At 41.7% G+C, this 25,047-nt stretch overlaps 1 protein-coding gene across 2 annotated transcripts in view; it reads right to left on the bottom strand.

Annotated features, from left to right (window-relative positions):
* Positions 1 to 21,579, bottom strand: part of LOC308411495 (uncharacterized protein) — a 45,558-nt gene extending 23,979 nt beyond the window's left edge. Inside the window, exons 1-11 of one of the 2 annotated variants that reach the window (XM_080905390.1) lie at positions 21,211 to 21,579; positions 17,764 to 17,832; positions 17,556 to 17,666; positions 17,301 to 17,426; positions 15,726 to 15,940; positions 15,495 to 15,588; positions 14,580 to 15,179; positions 14,427 to 14,478; positions 11,010 to 11,184; positions 10,693 to 10,916; positions 10,526 to 10,597 (exon numbers count right to left, since the gene is read on the bottom strand). In XM_080905390.1, coding sequence (XP_080761516.1) covers positions 10,526 to 10,597; positions 10,693 to 10,916; positions 11,010 to 11,184; positions 14,427 to 14,478; positions 14,580 to 15,179; positions 15,495 to 15,588; positions 15,726 to 15,940; positions 17,301 to 17,426; positions 17,556 to 17,666; positions 17,764 to 17,832; positions 21,211 to 21,564 — 2,092 coding nt within the window. In that variant the 5' untranslated portion in view covers positions 21,565 to 21,579. Of the gene's footprint in view, positions 1 to 4,960; positions 5,144 to 10,525; positions 10,598 to 10,692; positions 10,917 to 11,009; positions 11,185 to 14,426; positions 14,479 to 14,579; positions 15,180 to 15,494; positions 15,589 to 15,725; positions 15,941 to 17,300; positions 17,427 to 17,555; positions 17,667 to 17,763; positions 17,833 to 21,210 lie in introns of those variants that run through there. The other variant, XM_080905397.1, reaches the window with a different exon arrangement.
* Positions 21,580 to 25,047: the final 3,468 nt, after the last annotated feature.

The following is a 25,047-nucleotide window of genomic DNA, read 5'->3' as shown; positions in this document are numbered from 1 at the left end:
CATAGAAAATGAAGCTTATGCATAATTTCAATAAGGAAGATGTGTAATAAGTCATTTGTCTGCTTCCCGGTGGCTGCCAGTTTATATCTATTCATTTTCCAGCACAAACTCAGCACTGACATCATTACTTTATTCCAGTTATGCTCTTGCCTGCCTTCACCGAGCATGCCAGCCTCCACTCTGCATGCTTTAAATCTGTTGCTCTTCTGCTTCTGCCATTCTGCGTTTCAGATCCTCAGCTATGCAGCCCGCCTCCTCTCCTTTCTCCTCCTCACCGTGGTCACTCAGAACCCTGTCCCAGCCTCCATCTTCATCACTACCAGCATTTTGACTCTGGGGTGTGGCTTGTGCAAAATCCTGTCACTGCTGAGATTTCTTCTGCTATGATGGGTCATTGGAGTTTAACTGCCTAACAGTTACATTTATTTCTGTACCTCAATAAATCATGCTCAGTTTTTCCACATGATCTCTCCTTATTGAACTGCTTTTGTAGATAAGCTTCAAGCCAGAAAGCAACAACACCTAAACCAAAAATATTATCATCAGAAGTGAGAAAGTGTCTGGACTATCTCCAGCTGCGTTGCATGTATTAAAGATAACTTCAGACACTGTCTGGTTGTCATGTCTGAAACAGGCTGTACAGTCACACAGATAAAAGACAGCAGTCATGTTTCTAATATTACAAATCAACCAGAAAGATTATGAAGATAAAAGCTGTGAGACCCCACTAGAGAACGGATGGCTTGTTATCATTACATGAAGTGATTTAGAAATAAGCTGCCAAGTGGCTGCTGTGGCTGCTGCTGCTGTTGCCTTTCTAAGATGCCCTCCACAATCTTCTCTATTGAGACTTGTGTCAGTGGTGTAGACAGGGCAGGAGGAGGCGGGTTAAAGACGGAAATGATAACCCTCCTGCTGTGAAGTGCCTCGGACAGGAATCCAGATGGGGACCTTGGCACCTTCACCAGGGACATGGTTAAGCTGAAGAGTCCCACCGTACCTAAACATTACACCCTCTGAGAGTTCAGGGTCACTTAGGCAGCCACGCAGAATGTGCACTGCGTCACGTCTTCAGCATGGATGGCTTGAAGAGTGGGACGTTGTTGGGGTCTGTGGCCAGGTGAAAATGGTTCAGGACCTTTTCCACTCTGTTCAGCAGCTCAGTGGGTTGTGGTATTTGGATCCTGCAGTGCTCCCTTATGTGTTGCTTTGTGGGATTAGCAGGATGGATGCCACAGAACTTATAAGCATCCTGGAGCCTCTTCAGGTCTGCCTGATCAACCACTGAGAATGCCGCAGAGAGAAGCTGGCAGAAAGTGCTGAACAGAGGAAGATGCTCAGAGGTACACTCCCGCAAAAATCGCCTCAGGCAGTGGAACAGGTCCAGTTTTACAATAATGTTCTTGTTGTAGTGGGTTCGAGAGGCACAGCTGTTTGCCACTGGTCCAGATGTGGCCGCAGCAACAACAGCAGGAGTGGTTTTTCAGGCATCCCACGATAGATTTTCGACAGGGATGCAGTCTGGGATCTTAAATGGAGCACAGCAATCCCTAAATGTAAGAAATACAAATACATGTAAGTATATGGAATATTATGTGTGTGCATCAAATTGATCTGAAAAAGAAAAACTCAGTTTTTCCAGACAGATTAGCAGTTTGAATGACAACGATGATTACGGTTTTTACCTGTCCACCCAGTGGTAGCCGGCCTTTTCCACTCCTGCATCACTGTACCTCTTGGCCATTCCCTGGTACATGGGCTCCAAGGACCTTTCTGTGTCAGACTGAACCATGACCCATGAAACAATCAGCCAGTTTTCATTCATTATGGAATAACTGGACATGACCCCAGATGCCAGCATGACTTTTCGTGCCACCTTCCTGATGTGGTCAGACCTGGAAATGTGGCCAAAAGTGCCCTGGAGGAGTTTGGATATGGCTGGATGTTGATGGTCCCGCAGTGAGAGCTCTGTACCAAGACAAGGAGTTTGTGCTTGTGTGCTACATATTCCCCCTATTACTGCCAGAGGGTGACAACCCGCAATTATGGTCAAAAACCTGCCAGATCTCTACACTGTGTTCGGGGGGGATTCAGGTCTCTATGGCAACAAAAGACAGCCTGTCTTTAGACATCTCCAGGAGAAAATGTGACTGAAATGATTCAGGCTTGAGGAATGGCAGGGTTTTTGTTACTTTTGATTTTCATGGAACACACACATGCAGGCTGCTGCAGTCTGCCAAGTGCTGCTCAGAATTATTTAATTGTGGTCCAGCTGACTGCAACAGATATTTGACTGATGTGGACACAGCATGATGGGACCACCCAGTAATTCCAACTACACAGACTATATCGATCCTTGGGGGAACAACCTATATATGGCATCAATCTCAATAAAATGTTGTAATAGAAACTGTACTGAATACCTCAATTTGTCATGCAAATCTTGCACCTAGTTCATGAATTCATTACATCTAGGCTGGTCTACTGTAATTCATTATTATCAGGATGTTCTAAAAACTGCCTGAAAAGCCTTCATTTAATCCAAAATGCTGCAGCAAGAGTACTGACGGGGACTAGAAAGAGAGAGCAGATTTCTCCAGTACTGACTTCTCTTCATCGACTCCCTGTTAAATCCAGAATTGAATTCAAAATCCTGCTCCTCACATACAAGGTCTTAAATAATCATCCCCACATCTTATCTTAATGACCTTGTAGTACCATATCACCCTATTAGAGCACTTTGCTCTCGCACTGCAGGCTTACTTGTTGCTCCTAGAGTATTTTACAAGTAGAATGGAAGAGCCATCACTTTTCAGGCCCCTCTTCTGTGGAACCAGTTTGGATTTTGGAGACAGACACTATCTCTACTTTAAAGTTTAGGCTCAAAACTTTCCTTTTTGCTAAAGCATATAGTTAAGGCTGGATCAGGTGACCCTGAATCCTCCCTTAGTCATGCTGCTGTAGGTGTAGGCTGCTGAGGGATTCCAATGAGGCATTGAGCATTTCTTCTTCAGTCACCTTTCTCACTCACTATGTATTAATAGACCTCTCTGCATTGAATCATATCTGTTATTAATCTCTTTCTCTCTTCTGTCTTTATCCTGTCTTCCTTCTCTCAGCCCAACCGGTCGCAGAAGATGGCCCCGCCCCTCCCTGAGCCTGGTTCAGCCAGAGGTTTCTTCCTGTCAAAAGAGTTTTTCCTTCCCACTTTCGCCACAGTGCTTGCTCATAGGGGGTCATATGATTGTTGGGTTTACATCTGTATGTATTATTGTAGGGTCTACCTTACAATATAAAGTGCCTTGAGGCGAATGTTGTGGTGATTTGCCGCTATATAAATAAAATTGATTTGAACCGAATTTTCTCCACAATAGATGTGTGTCGTTTGTCTTCAATGATGAGGTATCTGGAGACTGCTGTCTTCAAAAGTGTTTTGTCATGCTCAATGATGTTGTTTGACCACTGTCACTTTTCTGCAGCCATTGGTATAGCTAATTTGATTCCACCCCATGTTTTACAGGCAATCTCACTTTGGTTAAGTCACCCTAGCACTAGTGGTTTTAACTTAATCCAGATTAATTTAGTACAAGACTCAATAGTCCAGGTGGTAGTAATCACTGATTAGTCTGTGTTTCGGAAAGGGGATTATCAAGAACTGATTAACAATTATAGATTATATAGACGCATCTTTGTTCCCTACAAGAATTATGAGGAAACACTACACAATGTGTTACTCTTCTATCACTCCCAGTTTCAACATTTTGCCCATTTTCTTCTGAACAATTTGCCTGTTGTGCTCGAGTCAGGCTATGAGTGCATTATCACCCCAGGCTGTGTTTCAAAATAGCGCTCTATAAATGGTAAATGGCCTGCATTTGTATAGCGCTTTTCTAGTCCATAGGACCCCAGTCATTCACCCATTCACACACTGGCGATAGGAAGCTACATTGTAGCCACAGCTGCCCTGGGGCGCACTGACAGAGGCGAGGCTGCCGGACACAGGCGCCACCGGGCCCTCTGACCACCACCACTCTATAAGCAAAGTAAGTTTCTGGGGTGGCTGTAGCTCAGGTGGCAGAGCAGGTCAGCCACTAATCAGAAGGTCGGTGGTTCGATCCCAGGCTTCCTCCTGGCTGCATGCCAAATATCCTTAGGCAAGATACTAACCCCATGTTTGCCTACTGGTGGTGGTCAGAGGGCCCGGTAGCGCCTGTGGCCGGCAGCCTCGCTTCTGTCAGTGCGCCCCAGGGCAGCTGTGGCTACAATGTAGCTTGCTATCGCCAGTGTGTGAATGACTGAATGTAGTGTAAAGCACTTTGGGGTCCTTAAGGACTAGAAAAGCGCTATACAAATGCAGGCCATTTACCATTTAAAGTCAGGCAGGGGGGAGAACAAACCGCTGCAAAATTGAGGTCACTTTTTCTTTTATTAGATTAACAAGTTCAATGCGGCTCCCTATGTGGATGAGAGCAAGTGGTTCAGAAAATGTGGTGCTTGGTCTTTCCCCCAGTGGTAGGACCTCTATGTACATTCTGATTAAGTTATGAAGTTTATGTGAACTTATTAGCCTTATGATTTTACAACTGAAACTTGTGTAGATATAGGACCAAATGGCATCAAATGGTTTGACTGTATAGTACAACATACCCCAAAACTTCAACATTTACATACTGACATTATATCTTAAGCTTTGACTTTTACTTCTTCAAGAAGCATGTCTCCTTTCTTAATTTGACTGATCTCACATATGGTGGAATTATATAATGTCAAGTCTGAGAGCACCAGTGATTCCAGAAAATAAACGTGACAGTAACTCATTGGACACAGTATTAGATGATCACTTTTTATTAACAACTCTTTTATGTAATAAAAAAGTGGAATCTTCAAAAACAAATACAATGCAAAAGCCCTCAAATAAGGCATTTCTTGGGCTTACTGGGAGCAATGGAATAAATTGCACCTTATTTTCAGAGTCCTTTCCCCCTTCACTCATCTTCTCCTGAGGCTCCTGCTGTACTTTTTTTTTCTCTTTTCTACTTTGTCTTCACGCTTCATCTTCTCCAGAGGCTCCTGCTGTACTTTTTCTTTTCTCTTTCCTACTTTGGCTTGACTCTTCATCTTCTCCAGAGGCTCTGCCTGTATCTTTTCTTCCTTCCTTTGCCTTTTGCCGCTCATCTTCTCCAGAGGCTCTGCCTGTATCTTTTCTTCCTTCCTTTGCCTTTTGCCGCTCATCATCTCCTGAGGCTCTGCCTGTATCTTTTCTTCCTTCCTTTTCCTTTTGCCGCTCATCTTCTCCAGAGGCTCTGCCTGTATCTTTTCTTCCTTCCTTTTCCTTTTGCCGCTCATCTTCTCCTGAGGCTCTGCCTTTATCTTTTCTTCCTTCCTTTGCCTTTTGCCGCTCATCTTCTCCAGAGGCTCTGCCTGTATCTTTTCTTCCTTCCTTTTCTTTTTGCCGCTCATCTTCTCCAGAGACTCTTCTTGTATCTCTTTCTCCTCCAGTTGTTCTTTATTTTAAGAAAATAATCATTTACTTACTGATTAACTTAACATTGTTCATATTGTGCAATATAATGTTAATATTTACCTGAGGTTATTATTGCTGCAGATGACATTCCACTTTGGTCTTTCTTGTTGTTATCTAAGACCATATGAGAAATAAATAAATACCACTCCACCTTAAAGTTCTTTGAACTTGTGTATTTTTACTACAGCTGCTGGTTTCCAGTTACCAGATCTGGGTATGGTGTCGTCAAAGAGAGTTGACTGATGAAAAGTTAGCCTCTTCAAGTAACTGGTTTGGTGAATCACACTTTTTTCTGAACTCTGAGTCACAGTCATTGCTGTGTCTTGGCTTACATAGACCTGCTGCATCTGAAAAATTATGATTGACAAAGAAAAACAAGGTTACTTTAGCTCATCTAGATGTAATGTTCAGATTTGTTATGCTGTAGTGCTCTTACACCAGGAGGGACCTCCACTGCGACCTTGTCCATCTGTGGAGAAATGGTCAAACAATTGTTAAAGCAATTTTGAGATCACACACCTCAGTACAAGAAAACTTGAAATGTAATCAGTTTCACACAAAGGCAAAGATCTTATTTCAAAACATACATATCTTTATTGTAAAAGAAAATGTCATCAGGTGTGATTTACAGTTTTGTTGACATTTGTTATCAATTGTTCTTACCATGGGTGTCTTGAGAGTGACTGAATTCAGAATAACAACTGGTATTTGGTGTTGTAATGGTAATGAGCTCATCGCTGTTTCCCTGTCCTGTACATATAACACACAGAAATGCAAGAAGAAAAAAATTATAAACCATCTTCATGTTGGTATTTATGGTTTTAGAAACAAATCAAACTGCCAGGAATGGACTTCAGCCCCCTATTTGTGAGTAAAAGCATTTGGTAAAAGTTACAAGTGCTGATTTCCTAGCAAATACTTTTAGGACATTCCAAGTACTTAGAACTCACTGCTGGTGTTATACATACACCAGTACGATCATTACTGCAGCTTTCTACTCCTCCTCATGACCTCACTAAAAATGGACTGCAGCTAACTCACCTCTTCCTCAAACACATCTTTTCTAAATTGTCTTTGAATTGATCTTGTGTATGTTTCCCATCACCTGTTCCATCCTCTTCAAATGAGCTGAGTTCTTCTTCATCTAGCTCAGGCCTGCCCAATCCCGGTCCTCGAGAGCTACTATCCTGCAGCTTTTAGATGCATCCCTACTCCAACACAGCTGAATCAAATGGTTTGATCTCTTCAGCATGCCATCATGTTTGGCAAAGGCCTGATAACAAGCCATTCATTTGATTCAGGTGTGTGGGAACAAGGATGCATCTAAAAGCTGCAGGACGGTAGCTCTCGAGGACCGGGATTGGGCACCCCTGATCTAGCTCCTCCCTTTAGGGGTCACTACAGTGGATCATCTGCCTCAGTCTTATCCTATCCATAGCCACCTCCTTGGTCATACCAACCCTATCTATATCCTCCATCACTACTTTTTTTGCTAGGCCAGCCATTCGACAAGTCAATGGCTGTGAACAAAGAGAAACGTGTAAATAACTCGTGAAAGAATAAAGTTACGTTGAAACCAAGCACACCATTGTTTTTCTTGTGACATTACCAATAAGTTTAATGTGTCACATGGCCCTCTTCCTATTGACAAAACAAAAGTTGTATCCAAGATGGCCGACTTCTAAATGGCCACCATGGTCACCACCCATCTTCAGGAGTTTGCCCCCTCACATATACTAATGTGCCACAAATAGGACTTTAATATCACCAACCATTTCCATGTTATTACGGTGTATCCATATAAATGGCCCACCCTGTGTATATTTTGCTCATTTTCCATGGATGTGTGGAAACAGAAACTGCTGGATTTTTCTTGCCCACCTTATGAACCCATTCTCTCGCTTCATCCTCTTCCTCCTCCTCTTCTGGATTGTCTTCCTGTGTGAGTTTCCCCACACCTGTCCTATCATTTTTGTAAAAGATGACCATCTGATTTTAGAAAAGTAAAAATAAAAAGGTAAAAGATTAGTAATCAGTGAAAACTGTTAAGTCTAATTGTTGGATGTTGTCATTGTGTTTCTTAAATTTGTAAGGTCTGAGTTCAATCTATAGGATCAGGACATTCCTTTGTCTCTGCCCACCTCTCCAGCCACTCTGTGCTGGGGGAGGATTATTGTAGACACGTCCCTTGTGAAGATTCTGTTTGATGTTTGGTAAGCTTCCTGCCCTTTGTATGGCTTCACAGTTTTGTGCATGGTGAACCAATACAGGAATTGAACCATATATTGGGTGTGGGGGAGATTACAATTTTATGACTAATGATGTTGTTAGAAACAGTTGGAAGTCATACATACAGACACACATTCTTGCACATGCATACAGATGTTTACACATACACACACATAGTGCCTTGTCTTAGAACCATTGGGAGGTTTTACAAAGGGAGGTGCTTTTGCTGTGATGTATATTGTAACAGTTTGTCAATAAATAGCTGCCAGCGAGCTGCTCTTTGAAGGACTTTGGGCTGGACACAGGCTAGGAGCGTGAGCTCCAAGAGCTGGTTCTTGACCAAAGACCCTAGCTAGCGAGTTGAAGATGTTCTGTTATGTCTTGTCTTCTTTATGAGGAATAAGTCTCTAAACTAGCGGGGCTTGTGGAAACACAGACCCAAAAAAAACACTAAAACAAGTACAAGAACATACATTACATACTTTTCTCTTGCGCAACTGGTATGTCACTTTTTGTAGATGCTCCACCTCCTCTTTCAAATCCTGTTTAGTTTCGTTTATTGTGGTTCCAGCACTACAGGCAACCTCACCCTGACCTGGGCTCACCATCTGTTTATGGTACAAATTAAATATGTTTTGTTCATGATGGAGTAAATGATTATATATGAAAGAAGTGCAACCAATCAAAACTCTTACCAAGGGAATCAGGGCACACATACCTTGTTACTGCTACACTGGAACAGCGTTCTGTCTAAAAGCTCCTCTGTTCCTGATGACTGCTGCTCTTCCTTTTCAGATCCTTCACTGTCCTCGTCCTGCACAGATCCTCTGTCCTCTCTCCTTTTCCTTTTCTTTGCTGCACATGTTGGAATTGCATTTGTTGTCAGTGCTCGGCTCTGGAGTGTGTCCTCTGCAGGGTCCTCAGCTGTGCAAAGCAATATTACTAAATATTAGTAAATGTAAGTGTATAGATAAATGTATAACTTGACTTTCGCTTTTTTAAATAACCTTGGTAAAATCTGTTGGCTGTGATGGCATCATGGCACATAAATGTTGCCACTCTAAATGTTACTTATGGCCATTGATCAGTGAGTTTTGGTCAGTGGTTGTTAATCAATGGTCATGAGAATTTGCATAATTAATATTAAGGAACTGACCTCCCAGCCCATTGTTCCTTCAGTGGGCTGGTTTCAGTCATTATGCAAATGTACTGTTTATAAAAGATTGGGGAAACCTGCAGTCAGCTGAGACTGAAGAAGTCACTTGGATGAGTTCAATGGTTCAAAGGTCTTAAAATATAAAACATATGTAATAAAAAATGATCAGAGTGCTAAAACAGAGCTTTTCTCTCTTTTCCTAATTATAAAGTAGTTTTATTCTTAATCTAAGAGAAATCACAATGTAAATCTGATCAATATATTGATAACAAATGCAAAAGTGTTTGAGTAGTACAAATGGCTGTTATAATGACTGAGTTCTTTGTGTGTGTGTGTGTGTGTGTGTGTGTGTGTGTGTGTGTGTGTAATGAGAGAATAGAATAACAGTGATTCTAATAACAGGCCTCAGAGTGTCTGACCTTGGTGTGTGATGTATAATGTGACACAGTGGAGCTACTAATCTCAAAGAATATCTGGCAAACAAAATGTATGTTTTCATAAAACAAGTTGGATAAAAAGTAAAGAAATAAATGGCAATTAACTGAATTCTAAAAAGCATTTGAATTGAAAATTGGATTATGTTACAATGAATGTTCATGTGAAAATGTCCTAAAGACAAATCTAACTGAAGTAGAATCACATAAACTGAATGAAATGTAGGGGATTACATCCAGATGTGATTCAATGTGAATTCTTTATGTTAAGAATAACAATGAAAATGTAATGAAGCGTTTTACAAGTTTAAACATTTTTAACTGTTTGTCAAATCTTGTCAGATAGATATACATTGATAGATAAGGTGTGAGAAGATGTGACGTCCAGTAGGAGAGGGGGGAGAAAGGGTGAGAAGGTGAAAAAGTGAGGTAAAGAAAAGATTTTTGTCTTCTGCAAGATGAGCAGCCCAAAAGATTGGATCGAAGGGGTTCACAGTTGAAAACCTGTCCAACCTGTGAATTCATTCCTTTTCGTCTGCTCATTGTTGCTGTGTTAGGGGGTTAATTTAGAAGGATTTTAATTTACATCATAATTCCAGTAGATGCCCAGCTGATTGCTCATCCTTCCTCCAACCTCTCTTCACCAAAGAAAAGAACAAACTCAACATTACCTCAGAGCAGCCTAGTTGGATAAGTAGAGTTTAAGTAATCTGATTATTTTTTGGGATTTTTTTTTTTCCTCTTATGTGCCTGCCCTTAACCTCTAAATTGTGGACACCTTTTATGAAACAATAAAGGTAAAAGTCTTAGTATTATTCTTTATAAGTGCAAATAGCTCTTACACTTTACTCTAGCCATAATATTGAAAATAATCTTTCCAATCATTCCAGAAATAACAAGATCAAAATGTGCAGGGCTCCATCTTAATCCAGAGCTGCACATATTTCACTGCAATGGTGATGTGTTTTTAACCAAGCTCCACATTATTCTTCAATTTAAACTGGACATCAGAGAAACGTAGTCATCAGACAGAAAAGACATGAAATCCATTTCAATGTGTGGATCACAGTGATGTAAAGATCTGTAGGTGCTATGTCTTAACCCAGACATGGAGTCTGTTAATTTTACTTAAGAGGGATTATACAATCTATTTACAGATTTAAGCGTTGCAGTGATCCATACCCAGTGCGGCAGCAATCTTCTGGGGAGCCTCTTCAATTAACAAAGCATGTTTTTCTGCTTGGACAAGTCTGTCTGAAAACAAATGTAAGCACAATCCCTTAGACAGTTTACCTACTTTAATGACATAATGTTAATAAAAGAGGTGGAGATATGTATTATAGACGTACTAGACTTAGATCTCCACACATTCAGCTGGTGCACGACTACTTCACGGCCAACATCTCTGTAACGTGCCCTCAGTTCGACCAAAAGGGCGTTGAACCTTTTTTTTCCAAGTCTGACTTGTGGTGGTGACATGTTTAATATATATTTCATGAAAGCAATAGCATCCATGAGATAAGCTCTCTGAGTTGTTGGTTTAAACCCTTTTGCTTGCAGGTGTGCTAGAAAACTCCAAAGTCAAAAATACAAATTAGTTCATGTGTTAAACTGTATATGCACACATGTATATAGAAACTAATAATCATTCAAATTTAACACTTACTCACGGACTTTTCCATGGTTCCTCAGAAACAGAAGGTCAACGTTTGGAATCGCTGGGTCTGCCATGAATTCCAGAAAATGGATGACATGGGTGGCCCGCTGCTTTGCATTGTCACATATTTTTCTGCTAGGGTTCACACCTTCTGCATGGACCCTAAATTCTTCCACCAGTCTTACTGATGAGGCAAGAATAGACATCATATCAAAGTACATTTGTATAGCACTCATATTTAGACCTCAGGTCTTTTACATCAGGGGGATTTTGTTGACAAAACAAATATTTTTTCAAGCTTCTCAATGCATAAAGAAAACCTCAATGAAGAACAATTCTTAGCCTAGAAGAACTCACTCTTCACAAATTAACTGAGTAAGAATTCCTATTCCAGGATGGTCAGTCATACTATGTAAGATTCTCTCCAGTTAATACATTTTACATAGGGCTGGGCGATATGGCCTAAAATCCATATTGGGGTATAATTTGAAGCACATGCGGTAACGATATATATCGCGATATATTATTTTCTTCTGTATAACGTATTTTCCACACTATAAGGCACACTTAAAATCCTTTAAATTTCTCAAAAATCCAGAGTGTGCCTTATGTATGAATTCTGGTTGTGCTTACTGACCTCGAACCGATTTGGGCGTGCAGAAATCTGTTAAAAAATGTTTTAGTACAACTTTGGTAAGCCGCACTGCTTGATGGATTGTCGGAGCATTACGGCTGCCGTAGTGAGGAGCTTCGCGGAGTAATCTGGGTCCAAAACTCTGTCTGTTTCAGGTCCCAAAGTCAAACGAACACAGAGTTAAAAACGGTCTAAATTCTTTCACCTAAAAATGACATACCATGTTCTGGGAGATTTTTGAAACTAATTAAAATGTACAGCTCTGCTACCACTTCCTACGGAGCCCCGCAAGGGACATGGGAGAAAAAAAATTAAGATTGACTTTTGCGAGATCTCGCAAAACAAACTCGGGATCTCGCAAAAGTTTTAGCTGCATTCTTCGAAGGCTGCCAGCTCGAAGCCGACCGGGAGGTCGAGGCACGATGTGCCGGGAGAGCGGTGTTCCTCCCGGCTGTAGTAGGTCTCGACCTCCTGTTAGCTTCGAGATGGTGGGTGTCAGATCTCCGAAAACGTCTGAGCACATTTGCAAATATATGATGTCTTGTAAACCGAGCAGGTATCTGACGTTTACACAACTACATTCACGCTTCAAAATATCTTAAAAGTGTATTTTGTGACCCAGAAAGAGTAACATTACAACTAAGTAGCTGCCGCCATTGTTGGAATTCAACTTTTGCGAGATCCTGAGTTAGTTTTGCGAGATCTCACAAAAGTCAGTCTTAATTTTTTTCTCCCATGTCCCCTGCTGGGCTCCGTTCTGAAGACAGAAAACTAAACAGCAGTGGCGTTTGCAGGGTTACTGAAGTTGGACTACCTGGTATATAATGTTGTGCTACGTGATTGCCAGCGACACAGCAATGTTAGCATAACATTAGCACAGTGAAGCTGGAGGATGAACACCAGCTTTTGTTTCCACTCAATAAAAGTTAACGTGAGGGATTCTGGTGGTCAGGGACAAATGCAATCGCATAGCAAGATGCTATACACGGGCCAAACTTCAGTCAAGAGAACAACTGAGATTATTCCACAATACAAGGTTAGTTATTAGTACAGGGAGTGCAGAATTATTAGGCAAGTTGTATTTTTGAGGAATAATTTTATTATTGAACAACAACCATGTTCTCAATGAACCCAAAAAACTCATTAATATCAAAGCTGAATGTTTTTGGAAGTAGTTTTTAGTTTGTTTTTAGTTTTAGCTATTTTAGGGGGATATCTGTGTGTGCAGGTGACTATTACTGTGCATAATTATTAGGCAACTTAACAAAAACAAATATATACCCATTTCAATTATTTATGTTTACCAGTGAAACCAATATAACATCTCCACATTCACAAATATACATTTCTGACATTCAAAAACAAAACAAAAACAAATCAGCGACCAATATAGCCACCTTTCTTTGCAAGGACACTCAAAAGCCTGCCATCCATGGATTCTGTCAGTGTTTTGATCTGTTCACCATCAACATTGCGTGCAGCAGCAACCACAGCCTCCCAGACACTGTTCAGAGAGGTGTACTGTTTTCCCTCCTTGTAAATCTCACATTTGATGATGGACCACAGGTTCTCAATGGGGTTCAGATCAGGTGAACAAGGAGGCCATGTCATTAGTTTTTCTTCTTTTATACCCTTTCTTGCCAGCCACGCTGTGGAGTACTTGGACGCGTGTGATGGAGCATTGTCCTGCATGAAAATCATGTTTTTCTTGAAGGTTGCAGACTTCTTCCTGTACCACTGCTTGAAGAAGGTGTCTTCCAGAAACTGGCAGTAGGACTGGGAGTTGAGCTTGACTCCATCCTCAACCCGAAAAGGCCCCACGAGCTCATCTTTGATGATACCAGCCCAAACCAGTACTCCACCTCCACCTTGCTGGCGTCTGAGTCGGACTGGAGCTCTCTGCCCTTTACCAATCCAGCCACGGGCCCATCCATCTGGCCCATCAAGACTCACTCTCATTTCATCAGTCCATAAAACCTTAGAAAAATCAGTCTTGAGATATTTCTTGGCCCAGTCTTGACGTTTCAGCTTGTGTGTCTTGTTCAGTGGTGGTCGTCTTTCAGCCTTTCTTACCTTGGCTATGTCTCTGAGTATTGCACACCTTGTGCTTTTGGGCACTCCAGTAATGTTGCAGCTCTGAAATATGGCCAAACTGGTGGCAAGTGGCATCTTGGCAGCTGCACGCTTGACCTCGCTTATTTTTCCACACGCTTCTTGCGACCCTGTTGATTATTTTGAATGAAACGCTTGATTGTTCGATGATCACGCTTCAGAAGCTTTGCAATTTTGAGACTGCTGCATCCCTCTGCATCCCCTTCTCATTACAGAGATGCACATCACCTAATATGCTTAGTTGGTAGTAGGCTTTCGAGCCTATACAGCTTGGAGTAAGACAACATGCATGAAGAGGATGATGTGGACAAAATACTCATTTGCCTAATAATTCTGCACTCCCTGTATACTGCAACAAGATGGGAATAGACCAGCTGCGAGAGAATTCAACATTAATGAATCAATGTTACGCAAGTGGAGGAAGCGCAGTTTTTGGCTTTCCCCATATTTCAAAAGTGCTTCATCTCTTTGCTATGACTGTTACCTGGCATAATTTGCAGATGATAATGGTTGTAGCTACGATGCTTTCGACCAAAACAGGCGCAGCTTTATGACATCATCAACATGCACTATCGCGGTAGAGCGGAATAGTCAAAATCTCTATCGTTGGCCAAATTTATATTGTTTCAATCGCCCACCCCTAATTTACAGTAGTAAGTTTGATAAGATATATTATTTACCATAGTGAGGGGCTTTGCTGAGTGAAAACCGTTTCCGTCTGCTATATTTAACCTGAAATAAAAAAAAATCATTAACCAGATTTGTTTATCAATAGTAAATGAAAGAATGTTTCACAATGAGGTGTACAATCACAGGAGGTAAACAATACTCACATTTGCACGCTTGGTTGAAGAGTGTATCTGCTTGAGCTCATGATTCCTTTCAATTTCACACTCTAGCAACTGCTTCACCACCTGTAGCTCAGTGAACAGTATCTGACAGTTTTTGCAACCAGGAGCAGGTGTCCTCGGGAGAGGACGTCCCCTCCATTGCTGTACTGCATAGTAAGGTGCACTGCTTGGGATTAAAACATCAGGAGATACCCCTGTTGAATGACAAGTAACCTTGCTGCTGGAGATAGAAGGAGGCTGCATAATTGGGATGGTGTGGTCACTGAGAGTGTCACTGGCAGAGAGAGGAGGCTGTAGGTTTGGTCTGGTAGAGTCACCCAGAGCCTTGCTGTCAGAGGGAGGAGCAGGCCGATGGTTCAGTATAGCATGGTCACTGGGAGCCTTGCTGGAAGAGGCTATAGGGGATGCAACCTTGGACCTTGCCTCCAGTGCCCTAAAGATGCCCTCCTCAATCACTGTATAATCCACTTCACCCACATGTGAGACCATTTGCGGTGTGGGATTTGATACCCTCAGAAGTGCAAGTTCCTTAGCAACGCATCTGTCCTTGGCCTTTTGCATGTAAAGTTTAATCATAGGTTTCTGAAAAAGTTAGCATTAGAAAGGATTAAGATTAGATTTTAATTAATTGGGCATCCTTCATGTTTTTATCTATGCACACAACATGCTTTCTAGAGCTCGAGGAACATTATATAAATACAGCATACGGACAAAGAAAGAACCACCGTATTCTTCTATGGAAACTGGAAGACTTTCATTTCACCAGAGTAACAAATATGTAAAATGCAAGGTGCTAAATGTAAGTCCCTTTAACATAAACATCTGATTCCAGAGATCAAGGGCTGCCTCACCAACACACAAAAACCACACAGAGACACCACAAAGTCAATAACATACCTGTAATTTGTGGACCTTTTCCAGGTGCTTATCAAGCCGATTAAGATGTTTTGACTGACATAAGCGGACTGGACAGTCCAGATTTGTAGAAAAGCTGTAAAAATAGTCAAAATAAAATGCTGAGTAGGATGAAATAGAAATTGGGTGTATATAAAAGTTAGCAATTAAATAAATGCAGTGATTCGAAAACATGTAAATTTAGTCTCTTTCAGAATTTATTAAGACACTTACTGCCGATGAGAAAATTGGCTCAAAAGAAGCAGCTCAATTTCATTTACCACCTTCTCTGTGACTCTTAGGTGCTGAACAATATCAGCATATACATGTCCACATATGGGACACTTGTGTCCATTTCTGACATAGTGATGCCTTTGAGACTTTGAGGCGACAGCAACCTGTTGCCGTTCCTCTGTCCTCTGTGGCAACTCACTGCTCACGAACGCCCCCTGTACACAAAAAGAAGACGCATACAACTACTAAAAAAGTTGTATTTTTTGTCTTACTCTTACTTAATATTTACAAATGCCAATGAAAATAAATTATCTGCAGTACTGTTAGTAATTCTGACTACTTTTGATTTGACCTTTATATTTCTTTGAATATATATACTGTCTTTGAATTCATCATGAGTACGTTTCCCACTACTACTCCTCCTCATGACCTCACTAAACAACATCTTCAACATCTGCCAGAAAATGCTCTGGATTTTATACGAGTCTGTTGTGGCCAGTGCGATCCTCTATGCTGTTGCATGCTGGGGGAGCAGGCTGAGGGTAGCAGAGGCCAACAGACTTGATAAACTGATCCGTGAGGCCAGTAATGTTGTGGGGATGGAGCTGGACTCTCTCAAGGTGGTGTCGGAGAGGCGGATGTTGTCCAAAATAAAGACAATGTTGGATAACACCTCCCACCCACTCCATGACATGCTGCTCAGTCACAGGAGCACATTCAGTGAGAGACTGAGAGTACCGAAAAGCACCACTGAACGACACAGGAAATCTTTCCTGCCTGTGGCCATCTCCCTGTACAACGCATCCACTTAACACACTGGTTACTGCTACAACTACACATGTTTCTTTTTCAGCTATTTATTAATAAGTGACTCATGTACTGGAACAAAAAAATAATTTCCACCAGGCATCAATAAAGTATTCTGATTCTGAAAAAATGGACTGGAGCTAACTCACTTCTTCCTTAAACTCATCTTTTCTGAATTGTCTTTGAATTTATCTGGTGGAGGTTTCCCATCATCTATTCCATCCTCTTCAAATGAGCTGAGTTCTTCTTCTTCTTCTGGCTCCTCCCTTTAGGGGTCACTACAGTGGATCATCTGCCTCCATCTTATTCTATCCATAGCCGCCTCCTCCATCAAACCAACCCTATCTATATCCTCCATCACTACATCCACGAACTTCTTCTAAGGGCTTGCTCTTTCTCTCCTGCCTGGCAGCTCCATATGGAACAATATATTCACTATGCCTCTTCTACATATGTCCAAATCATGTCAGCTTTGCCTCTCTAACTTTGTGTCCAAACCGCTCAACATGAGCTGTCTCTCTAACGCACTCATTTCTAATCTTCTCCATTCTGGTCACTCCCAAACAAAATCTTAGCATCTTGAGCCCTGCCATCCCCTGCCTGGCCTTTTGCACTGCTTGTTGCTTTGGATGCTTGACTCCAGCTATTTAAACTCATGTACCTTCAATACCTTTACTCCTTGCATATTTCATATGAGCTGACCATCTGACGCAGAAGAATACAAAGACATATTTTGTTGAATGCATTGAAACTGAGAACAAATTTTACCTTTTCCATGGCCACCTTGTGAATCATTTGTCCCAAATGTTCTGCTTCATCCTTTGAATCATCTTTAGATTCATCCTGTGTGGGTCTGCTATCATGTGTCCCATCCTCTTCAGATGCTGCCGCCATCTGTTTTCAGAGAAGACAACAATATGTTTGGCTAATTTTTGATAGATAGATTGTGGAAGCACTGAAACTGAGGATGAATTTCACATCTCTTTGTGGCATAGGACACCCAGTTTTGTTTTTCATGGCTACCTTAGGAATCCTTTTACGTTCTTGTTCTTCCTCCTCTTCTGAATAGCCTTCAGATTCATCCTGTGTGGGTTTCCAGTCATCTGTCCCATCATCTTCAGATGAGCTCACAGACTGTTATTAGAGCAGAAAAATATATATTTTGCTCATTTTCCATGGATGTGTGAAAACAACATATTTACAGAAACTTAGCTGGATTTTTCTTGCCCACCTTAGGAACCCATTCTCTTGCTTCACTCTCCTCCACACCTGTCCTATCGCTTTTAGAAAAGATCACCATCTGTTTTTAGAAAAGTAACAAAACAAAACATAGAAAATAAAATAATTTCCAACAGTGCATTTTGAGATCTAAGCATCCCAGAAACTGCACAGACATATGTCAGACATAACTTAAAACCACCAGTATAGGTTCATCAAGGCCCTGAGGGGAAAAACTACGTTTCCCACAAAATATTATGTTACTTCCGGTTTTGGCAGGTAATGGCAGACATGCATCCTTTTTTCTTTTTTTTTTTTTAATTTTGTTTTTAAAATTTTGGTCGCCAACGGAGAGTGTTTGGTAGCGCTGTCCTCAGAAAACACCGTTTGTACTGTTTCGAATCATAACTCTGGTTTTACGTGGCCTATTAACACAATTAAGAGAATATCATTTGAAGTCCGCACTTTCAACACAAGTTGAAATGGAGACTGGGGCTGTGTCCCAATTCAGAGACCGCACGCTTGAAGTACGCATTTTGAGTGCGATTACGTCACCGCCACGTGACGACTGTCCCAACTCGAAGTGTACTTCAAATGCGCCGTCGATTTCCCCAAATATCAAGCGTGGTCCGGTGCACGCTTCGTGTTCCCATATATCCCACAATTCATAGCGCGGCGGTGGGTGTGGATAATTTTGCTGATCATGATATTTAGGAGAAATAGTATAAGATAACAAAAAGAATATATTTAGCCAAAAATACTTGAACATTACAGAAACACTATGATTTAGAAAAATAGTCCAACATGCTGCGTGCTAGCTAGCATGACGGAGTTTCTATACAGCTGGGTGGGTGCTATGAAGTTAATGATGTTGAACTTTATTTTGTTCATAAGTTATTAGAGTTGTCAACCGTCCCGTCTGGTATTCAGAGAAAATATTACGCGTTTCTTATTGAGGTGAAAGGGAACAGTTTGTCCCGTAATTCAGCTACAATGAAAAAGACACAAAGCTGGAGTTATTCTGTGTCTTTGCTGCACAGCTGCCTCTTCTTCTCTCATTCTCCCCCCTCCCTCTCCCGTTTCTACTTCAATCATGAAAACTGATCAATGATCAGCTGATCGGCTCTCTTGTTTGTTTATCGCCCACTTTGCGCCGAAAGAGGAAACCAGCAGATGTCGCGCTAAACAACAGCAGCACGTTTAAGCTTGATCAGCTGTTGTTAGAATTTAATATTAATTTCTAGTATCAGCTGATGTTTGCTGGAGCCACAGCTGCAAAAAAGCTGCTGGTCGGTTTGGTTATCTGGTGAGAGGGAAACATGAAGATGAAACCAGGAGATGTCCTTACTGGATCATCAGAGCTGAACAGGTGATGGAGAAACAGGTTTACCCTTTAGGTGACATGAATGAGTTGAAGGGAAGTTATGAACTGTTTCTGAGAGACAAATAACCCCAGGATCCTTTTTTAGGTAGCTGACAGCTGGTAACTGTGCAGGTGCGGATCTAGCAAAGTTTTGCCAGGGGGGCCAGGTAGGGCATTAACAGGGAGAGGTGGGCACAAAGAAATACTTTTCTTTCTTATTCTCATTTAAAATGTCTAGCTTTTAAAAAATAATTATCTGAATCTTACAACAAACGATTGATAGATTGATGCATATATACCATCAAAACAGTGTACATCACTGTCACAACAGCGTTTGTTTTCATTCAAAGGCTTTATAATTTTTCCTAGTCAAAATGTCCGGGCCAATTTTCTGTCCCAGTCCAGCCCTGTATGCAGCTCATCTGCAGTCTGGTGTTACCAACATCTTCCTATTCAGGAGGCAGAATTTCCGAGTTCTGAGTACAATCGAAAGCACCACGACTGCAGTTTTTGTGTTGGATGTAAAAGGCGCACATGACGCTGTGACGTAGGCTAGAATCATGGCAGCAGTCAATGACGGTCCTGGCGTGGGATTTCTCTCGTGGAAATATGCACATTATCTTTTCCTTTCTATTGGTAGGTGGCACAGTGCACTTGTGGCAAGTAAGCAAGCTAGAAGACTGGCAAAGTTATGGAAGCAACACATTAACAAGAGAATTCTGAGTAAAACCAAAGTTACTTTCCCTAGTAACTAGTTACTTTGAAAGTAACGAGTAACTTGAAGTAACTGAGTTACTTTTGAGAGAAGTAACTAGTAATGTAACTAAGTTACTATTTTAAAGTAACTTACCCAACACTGATCACCACCAGCGAGCTGCGTCTCCCACAGTGGTCGTGTCCAAATTCATGGGCTGCATCCTCCTGAGGACCTGGCCTTCGCGGTCTACGTGGGCCGGGTCCTCAGAAGTTCGAGTAGGCCGGAAGTAAACGGCCGTGAAATTGGACAGTCTAGCCTTCTGATTAGCGTCACCGCTGTCTCGGTGGAGTTTATTAAACTCAGCCGTCTGCTCCTTGCTATCTAAAATATAACAGGACACTGGCATAAATTCTCGACTGTCTCACACTTCTGTTTAATCAGTTTTCTGTTTGACGTTTAGTCAGCTGTGTAAAAACCAAGGAGGAACCCACCCGGGGGATTAATAAAGTTTTATTTTATCTAATCTAATCTAATAACTTTAATCTCAGCCAAACCGATTTACTCACGAACAAACAAAACACTGAAAAAAGCCAAACAATAACATTTTTAGGTTGTCTAAGTGACTTATATCTTACGTTTAACCCGAGTAGTGAAAGTCCGCGGTGATCTGAAAATGATGTGCCGGGAGTTGTGCCGTTCTCGGCCGCATCAGTAACCTCGAGCTCCCGGCTGGCTGTCGAGCTGGTGGGTAGCAGACGTCTCCGAAAACGTCGAAGCACTTTTGCAAATATGCGATATCTTGATAAACCGAGCTGATATTTGATGTTTACACAACTACTTTCTCGCCTGAAAATATGTTAAAAGTTTATTTTCTGACCCAGAAAGATTAGTAGGAGTAATTTTAAAACTTAGTAGCGGCCGCCATTGTTGGAAACTGGAGTTTGGCTGGGCCGCGCTATGAATTCTGGGATATGGTAGGCCACGAAGGATACACCCGACCCATCCTTCAAATTCGGGGAAAAGGAGGACTCATTTGTCGGCTGCATTCGGAGCAGTATATGAATTTGGACAGCCTTCGGCGCGTCGCTGTGACGTAATCGGTCTACAAATGCGGCCTCAGGAGGATGCAGCTCATGAATTTGGACACGACAAATAACAGCTTCAACTTGAAAGAACGTATGCTGTCATAATACTGCGTGACAACTTTGTTGCGTCCTTGCAGCTGTTTGTTCAAGTTATTCAGGTGCTCTGTAACATCCACCATAAATGCAAGGTCCTGCATCCATTCTGCAGAATGAAATTCTAACACTGGTTTGCCCTTTTCTTCCATAAACTGTTCAATTTCTTCCTCGTAAATCAAAGAAACGCCTCAGCACAGCACCTCGGCTCAACCATCTTACCTCAGTGTGGTATGGCAGGCCATAGATGTGGTCTTTCTCTCTGAGAAGACTGTCAAACTGACGGTGATTGAGGCTTCTGGATTGGATGAAATTAACATTTTGGATGACCACCTTCATGACGTTATCCATTTTCAGTGACTTGCAACACAAAGCCTCCTGGTGCAAAATACAGTGAAAAGTCCAAAAATCACGTCCTCCATTTGCAGATTGCACCTTTTCTCTGAACTTTTTTACAACGCCTGCTTTCTTCCCGATCATTGAGGGTGTACCATCTGTAGCCAGGCTGACAGCACGGGACCAGTCCACTCCGACCCTGTCCAGCGCGCCGACAGCTGCGGTCGTTGTATCTATCATCGGTACCAACTCCACGAACTCCTCGGTGACGGTCAATGTGTCATCAATAAAAATTGCCAGTTGTGCAACATCTGTAATGTCCGTGCCTTCATCAATTGCAACTGAAAACATAATAAATAACTTTACTTTTTGCTTCAACTGGCTGTCCAAATTCCGCTGAAAGATCAGAAACCCTGTCTGCAACTGTGTTTCTTGTCAGGCTGATATTTGCAAAGGCCTGGCGCTTTTCAGGGCACACAATCTCCGATGCCTTCATCATACATGTTTTTACAAATTCACCCTCACTAAATGGTTTTGAAGCTAGTGCAATGTCGTTAGCAACGAGGTAGCTAGCTTTCACTGCAGCGTCACTGATGTCTCGGCTGTGAGTAAACAGACTGCGGTTTCTTCAGACCCGCCAACAGTTCATTCACCTTCTCTCTTCTCCGCTGTCCTTGAAAGTTGTCATATTTGTCGGCATGAAGATTCACATAGTGGCAACGGAGGTTATATTCTTATAATATATATATAATATATTCTATATTCTAGCACTGCAACATGCTGGGAACACACCAAACATACAGCTTTCCCATTCACTTCCGTGAACAAATAGGAGGATGACCATTTTTCTTGGAACACTCTGCATCCACTTTTCTCTTTTTTGACAGAGACATATTGGGGCAATGAGGGTGCCAAAGCACATCAGGTTTAAATTTCGTGGGCAAAACAAAGTAGCTCACAATTGCTATTGCGCCATCCAAGGGACACAATTGGAACAGCAGTTTCTTTATTGAAGAATTGCTGCTCATTTTTATACTTTACAAAATCATCTCACGGGCCGGATTAAACCCGTTTGCGGGCCTGATCCAGCCCGTGGGCCGTACGTTTGACACCCCTGCTTTAGAGCCTCTACTTCTAAATATATATATAGTTGACCATAATCTTACAGAGAATGTGATGATTTCATGGATAATTCAGTCATGGATAATTCAGTCATTCAGTTGTATATCCACAAACAAACAGTGGTGTCAAGCGGTAGTTATGGTCAGTGCTAGCGGTCCAAGTAGCGGAGCAGAGGAGTTTGCGGCATTTAAGCAGCCTTTTGCTGCCCAGTCCGACCGGGCTAAAGCTATTACAAAAGCTACTGGGGTGTTTAGCTGCAGACGGGAGGCCGTATTCAGTTGTGCAAAACAAGGGGTTTAAACTGTGATGAACGTGCTTGATCCACGCTATGATATCTCGTTGCGCATCCACTTCAGTGACAAGATCGTTCCAAGCATGTATGAGCAGGAAAAGTTTAAAGTTATGGCTGAACTGTCCCAGGCATCTTCTGTTGCTCTAACTACAAATGGGTGGACCTCCAGGGCAACGGAAAGCCACATGACCGTGACCGCTCGTTATATCAATCAATCAATCAATCAATCAGTCTTTATTTATAAAGCACTTTTCATACAAAAAAAATGTAGCACAAAGTGCTTTACATAGTTAAAAGCAGCCCACCCCACCCTCCAACTCACTCCCCGCACTCTCATTAACATAAATGATGTGAATACACACATATCCCCCCCTCCCCCCACACACACACACGCACACTTAATGTGGATCTAAAGATACTTTGCAAAATTTTGGCTCGAAGACTGGAGAAATCTTTACCTGACCTAATTACCTGTGATCAGAATGGGTTTATTGCAGGCAGACAGGGATTTCATAATGTGAGGAGAGTGTTGGATATTCTTCATAGTCAGGAAGGAAAACCGGACACTGCTCTACTATCATTAGATGCCGAAAAGGCCTTTGATAGAGTTGAGTGGCCCTATTTATTTGAAATATTAAAAAGATTTGGCTGTGGGGATAATTTCTGTCGGTGGATTAGACTTTTATATAATGAGCCAAATGCTGAAATACTGACAAATGGAATTATATCTAAACCGTTTGAAATTAAACGGGGCTGTAGGCAAGGGTGCCCTTTGTCCCCTTTATTGTTTATTTTAGCAATTGAACCGTTTGCCATTGCGGTGCGGTCCCATAAGAGCATAACTGGTCTATCGGTAAACCAACAGGAACACAGAATTGCTTTGTTTGCAGATGATGTTATTCTCTTCTTGGAAAAGCTGAAGGAGTCTATCCCAGCCTTGTTGGATCTACTACACATATTTGGACAGATATCAGGATATAAAGTGAACAAAGAAAAATCTTCACTAATGATACTTAACTCAGGAGAGAGAGAGGGTGCTGGAAATCCTTTCCAATTCAAAATGGTGGACTGTTTTACTTATCTGGGGATTAAGATAGTGCCATGTTTGAGAGATATTGCTGGAGTTAACTACACCCCTATGGTAGACTCAATCACCTCATCCCTAGATAGATGGAAGCCCTTGCCCTTGTCACTTATAGCGAGAATTAATGTTCTCAAATTAAACATAATGCCCAGACTTTTGTACCTGTTCCAGAACATCCCATTGTCACCCCCTGCTAACTTATTTTCACACCTGAAGACAATTTTCGTTCGTTTTTTGTGGAATGATAGACGACCAAGGCTCCGTTTATCACTCTTGTACTTACCGTATGACAGAGGAGGCCTCAAATGTCCCAATCCACTTTGGTACTATTGGGCAGCCTAATTGAGGACTATGATGTATTATTTTACAGATAAATCCCCCCCGCCTTGGACAAATATGGAAAACAGTTCAGTACCTCTTCCCCTTCCCCAGTACCTATACTCAGCGAAAGTCAAAATGTTGAAAAAAAAGAAAAAATCCTATAGTCAGAAATATGATTATGATGTGGTATCAGGTTAAAAAATACCTGGGTGAACCCACATCCTTCGCACGCTTTAGCCCAATATGGGGTAATCAATTTTTCCCTCCAGGCAGAGCAGACCCTGGTTTTAGGAAGTGGGCTGACAAAGGCTTAAAGACAATAGGGGATCTCGCGGGATCAGAGGGTGAGACTTTGATGTCATTTGAGGAGTTGATTTCCAAGTATGATATCCCATGCAAACATAGATTTAAATATCTACAAGTGAGAAACTTTATTAGATCGTCTCAAAATCAGTGTTTGTCAATCCCTCCGTTTTCCACTTTGGAAACAGAAATGAAAAGAGATTGCTTTGGAAAGGGAATAATCTCCAAATTATATAATATGTTAGTAGAAGGTTCCCCTGAATCTTCTTTAGGAAAACTTAATGCCTGGAGGGAAGATTTACGGGAGGACTTATCCTCCGAAGACTGGGAGGAGGCATGTGCTGAAGCACAAACACAAACTACCAGTACTCGTCTCAAAGTATTGCAATATAATTGGCTAATGAGGACGTATGTGACTCCAGAAAAGCTTAATAAGTATAATGGTGATATCCCAGACTTGTGTTTCAGGTGCGGTGAGGAGAAAGGGACGTTTTTCCACTGTGTCTGGGAATGCAATAAAGTACAACGGTTTTGGAAAGAGATTAAACAAGCTCTGGATATTATATTGGGTACACAACTAGCTCTTGACCCTAAACTTTTT

The sequence above is a fragment of the Rhamphochromis sp. 'chilingali' genome, assembly GCF_963969265.1.
Source record: "Rhamphochromis sp. 'chilingali' genome assembly, chromosome: 15".
Taxonomy (NCBI): domain Eukaryota; kingdom Metazoa; phylum Chordata; class Actinopteri; order Cichliformes; family Cichlidae; genus Rhamphochromis; species Rhamphochromis sp. 'chilingali'.
The sequence above is the reverse complement of the archived record's forward strand: the minus strand, read 5'-3'. Positions and strand labels throughout refer to the sequence as shown.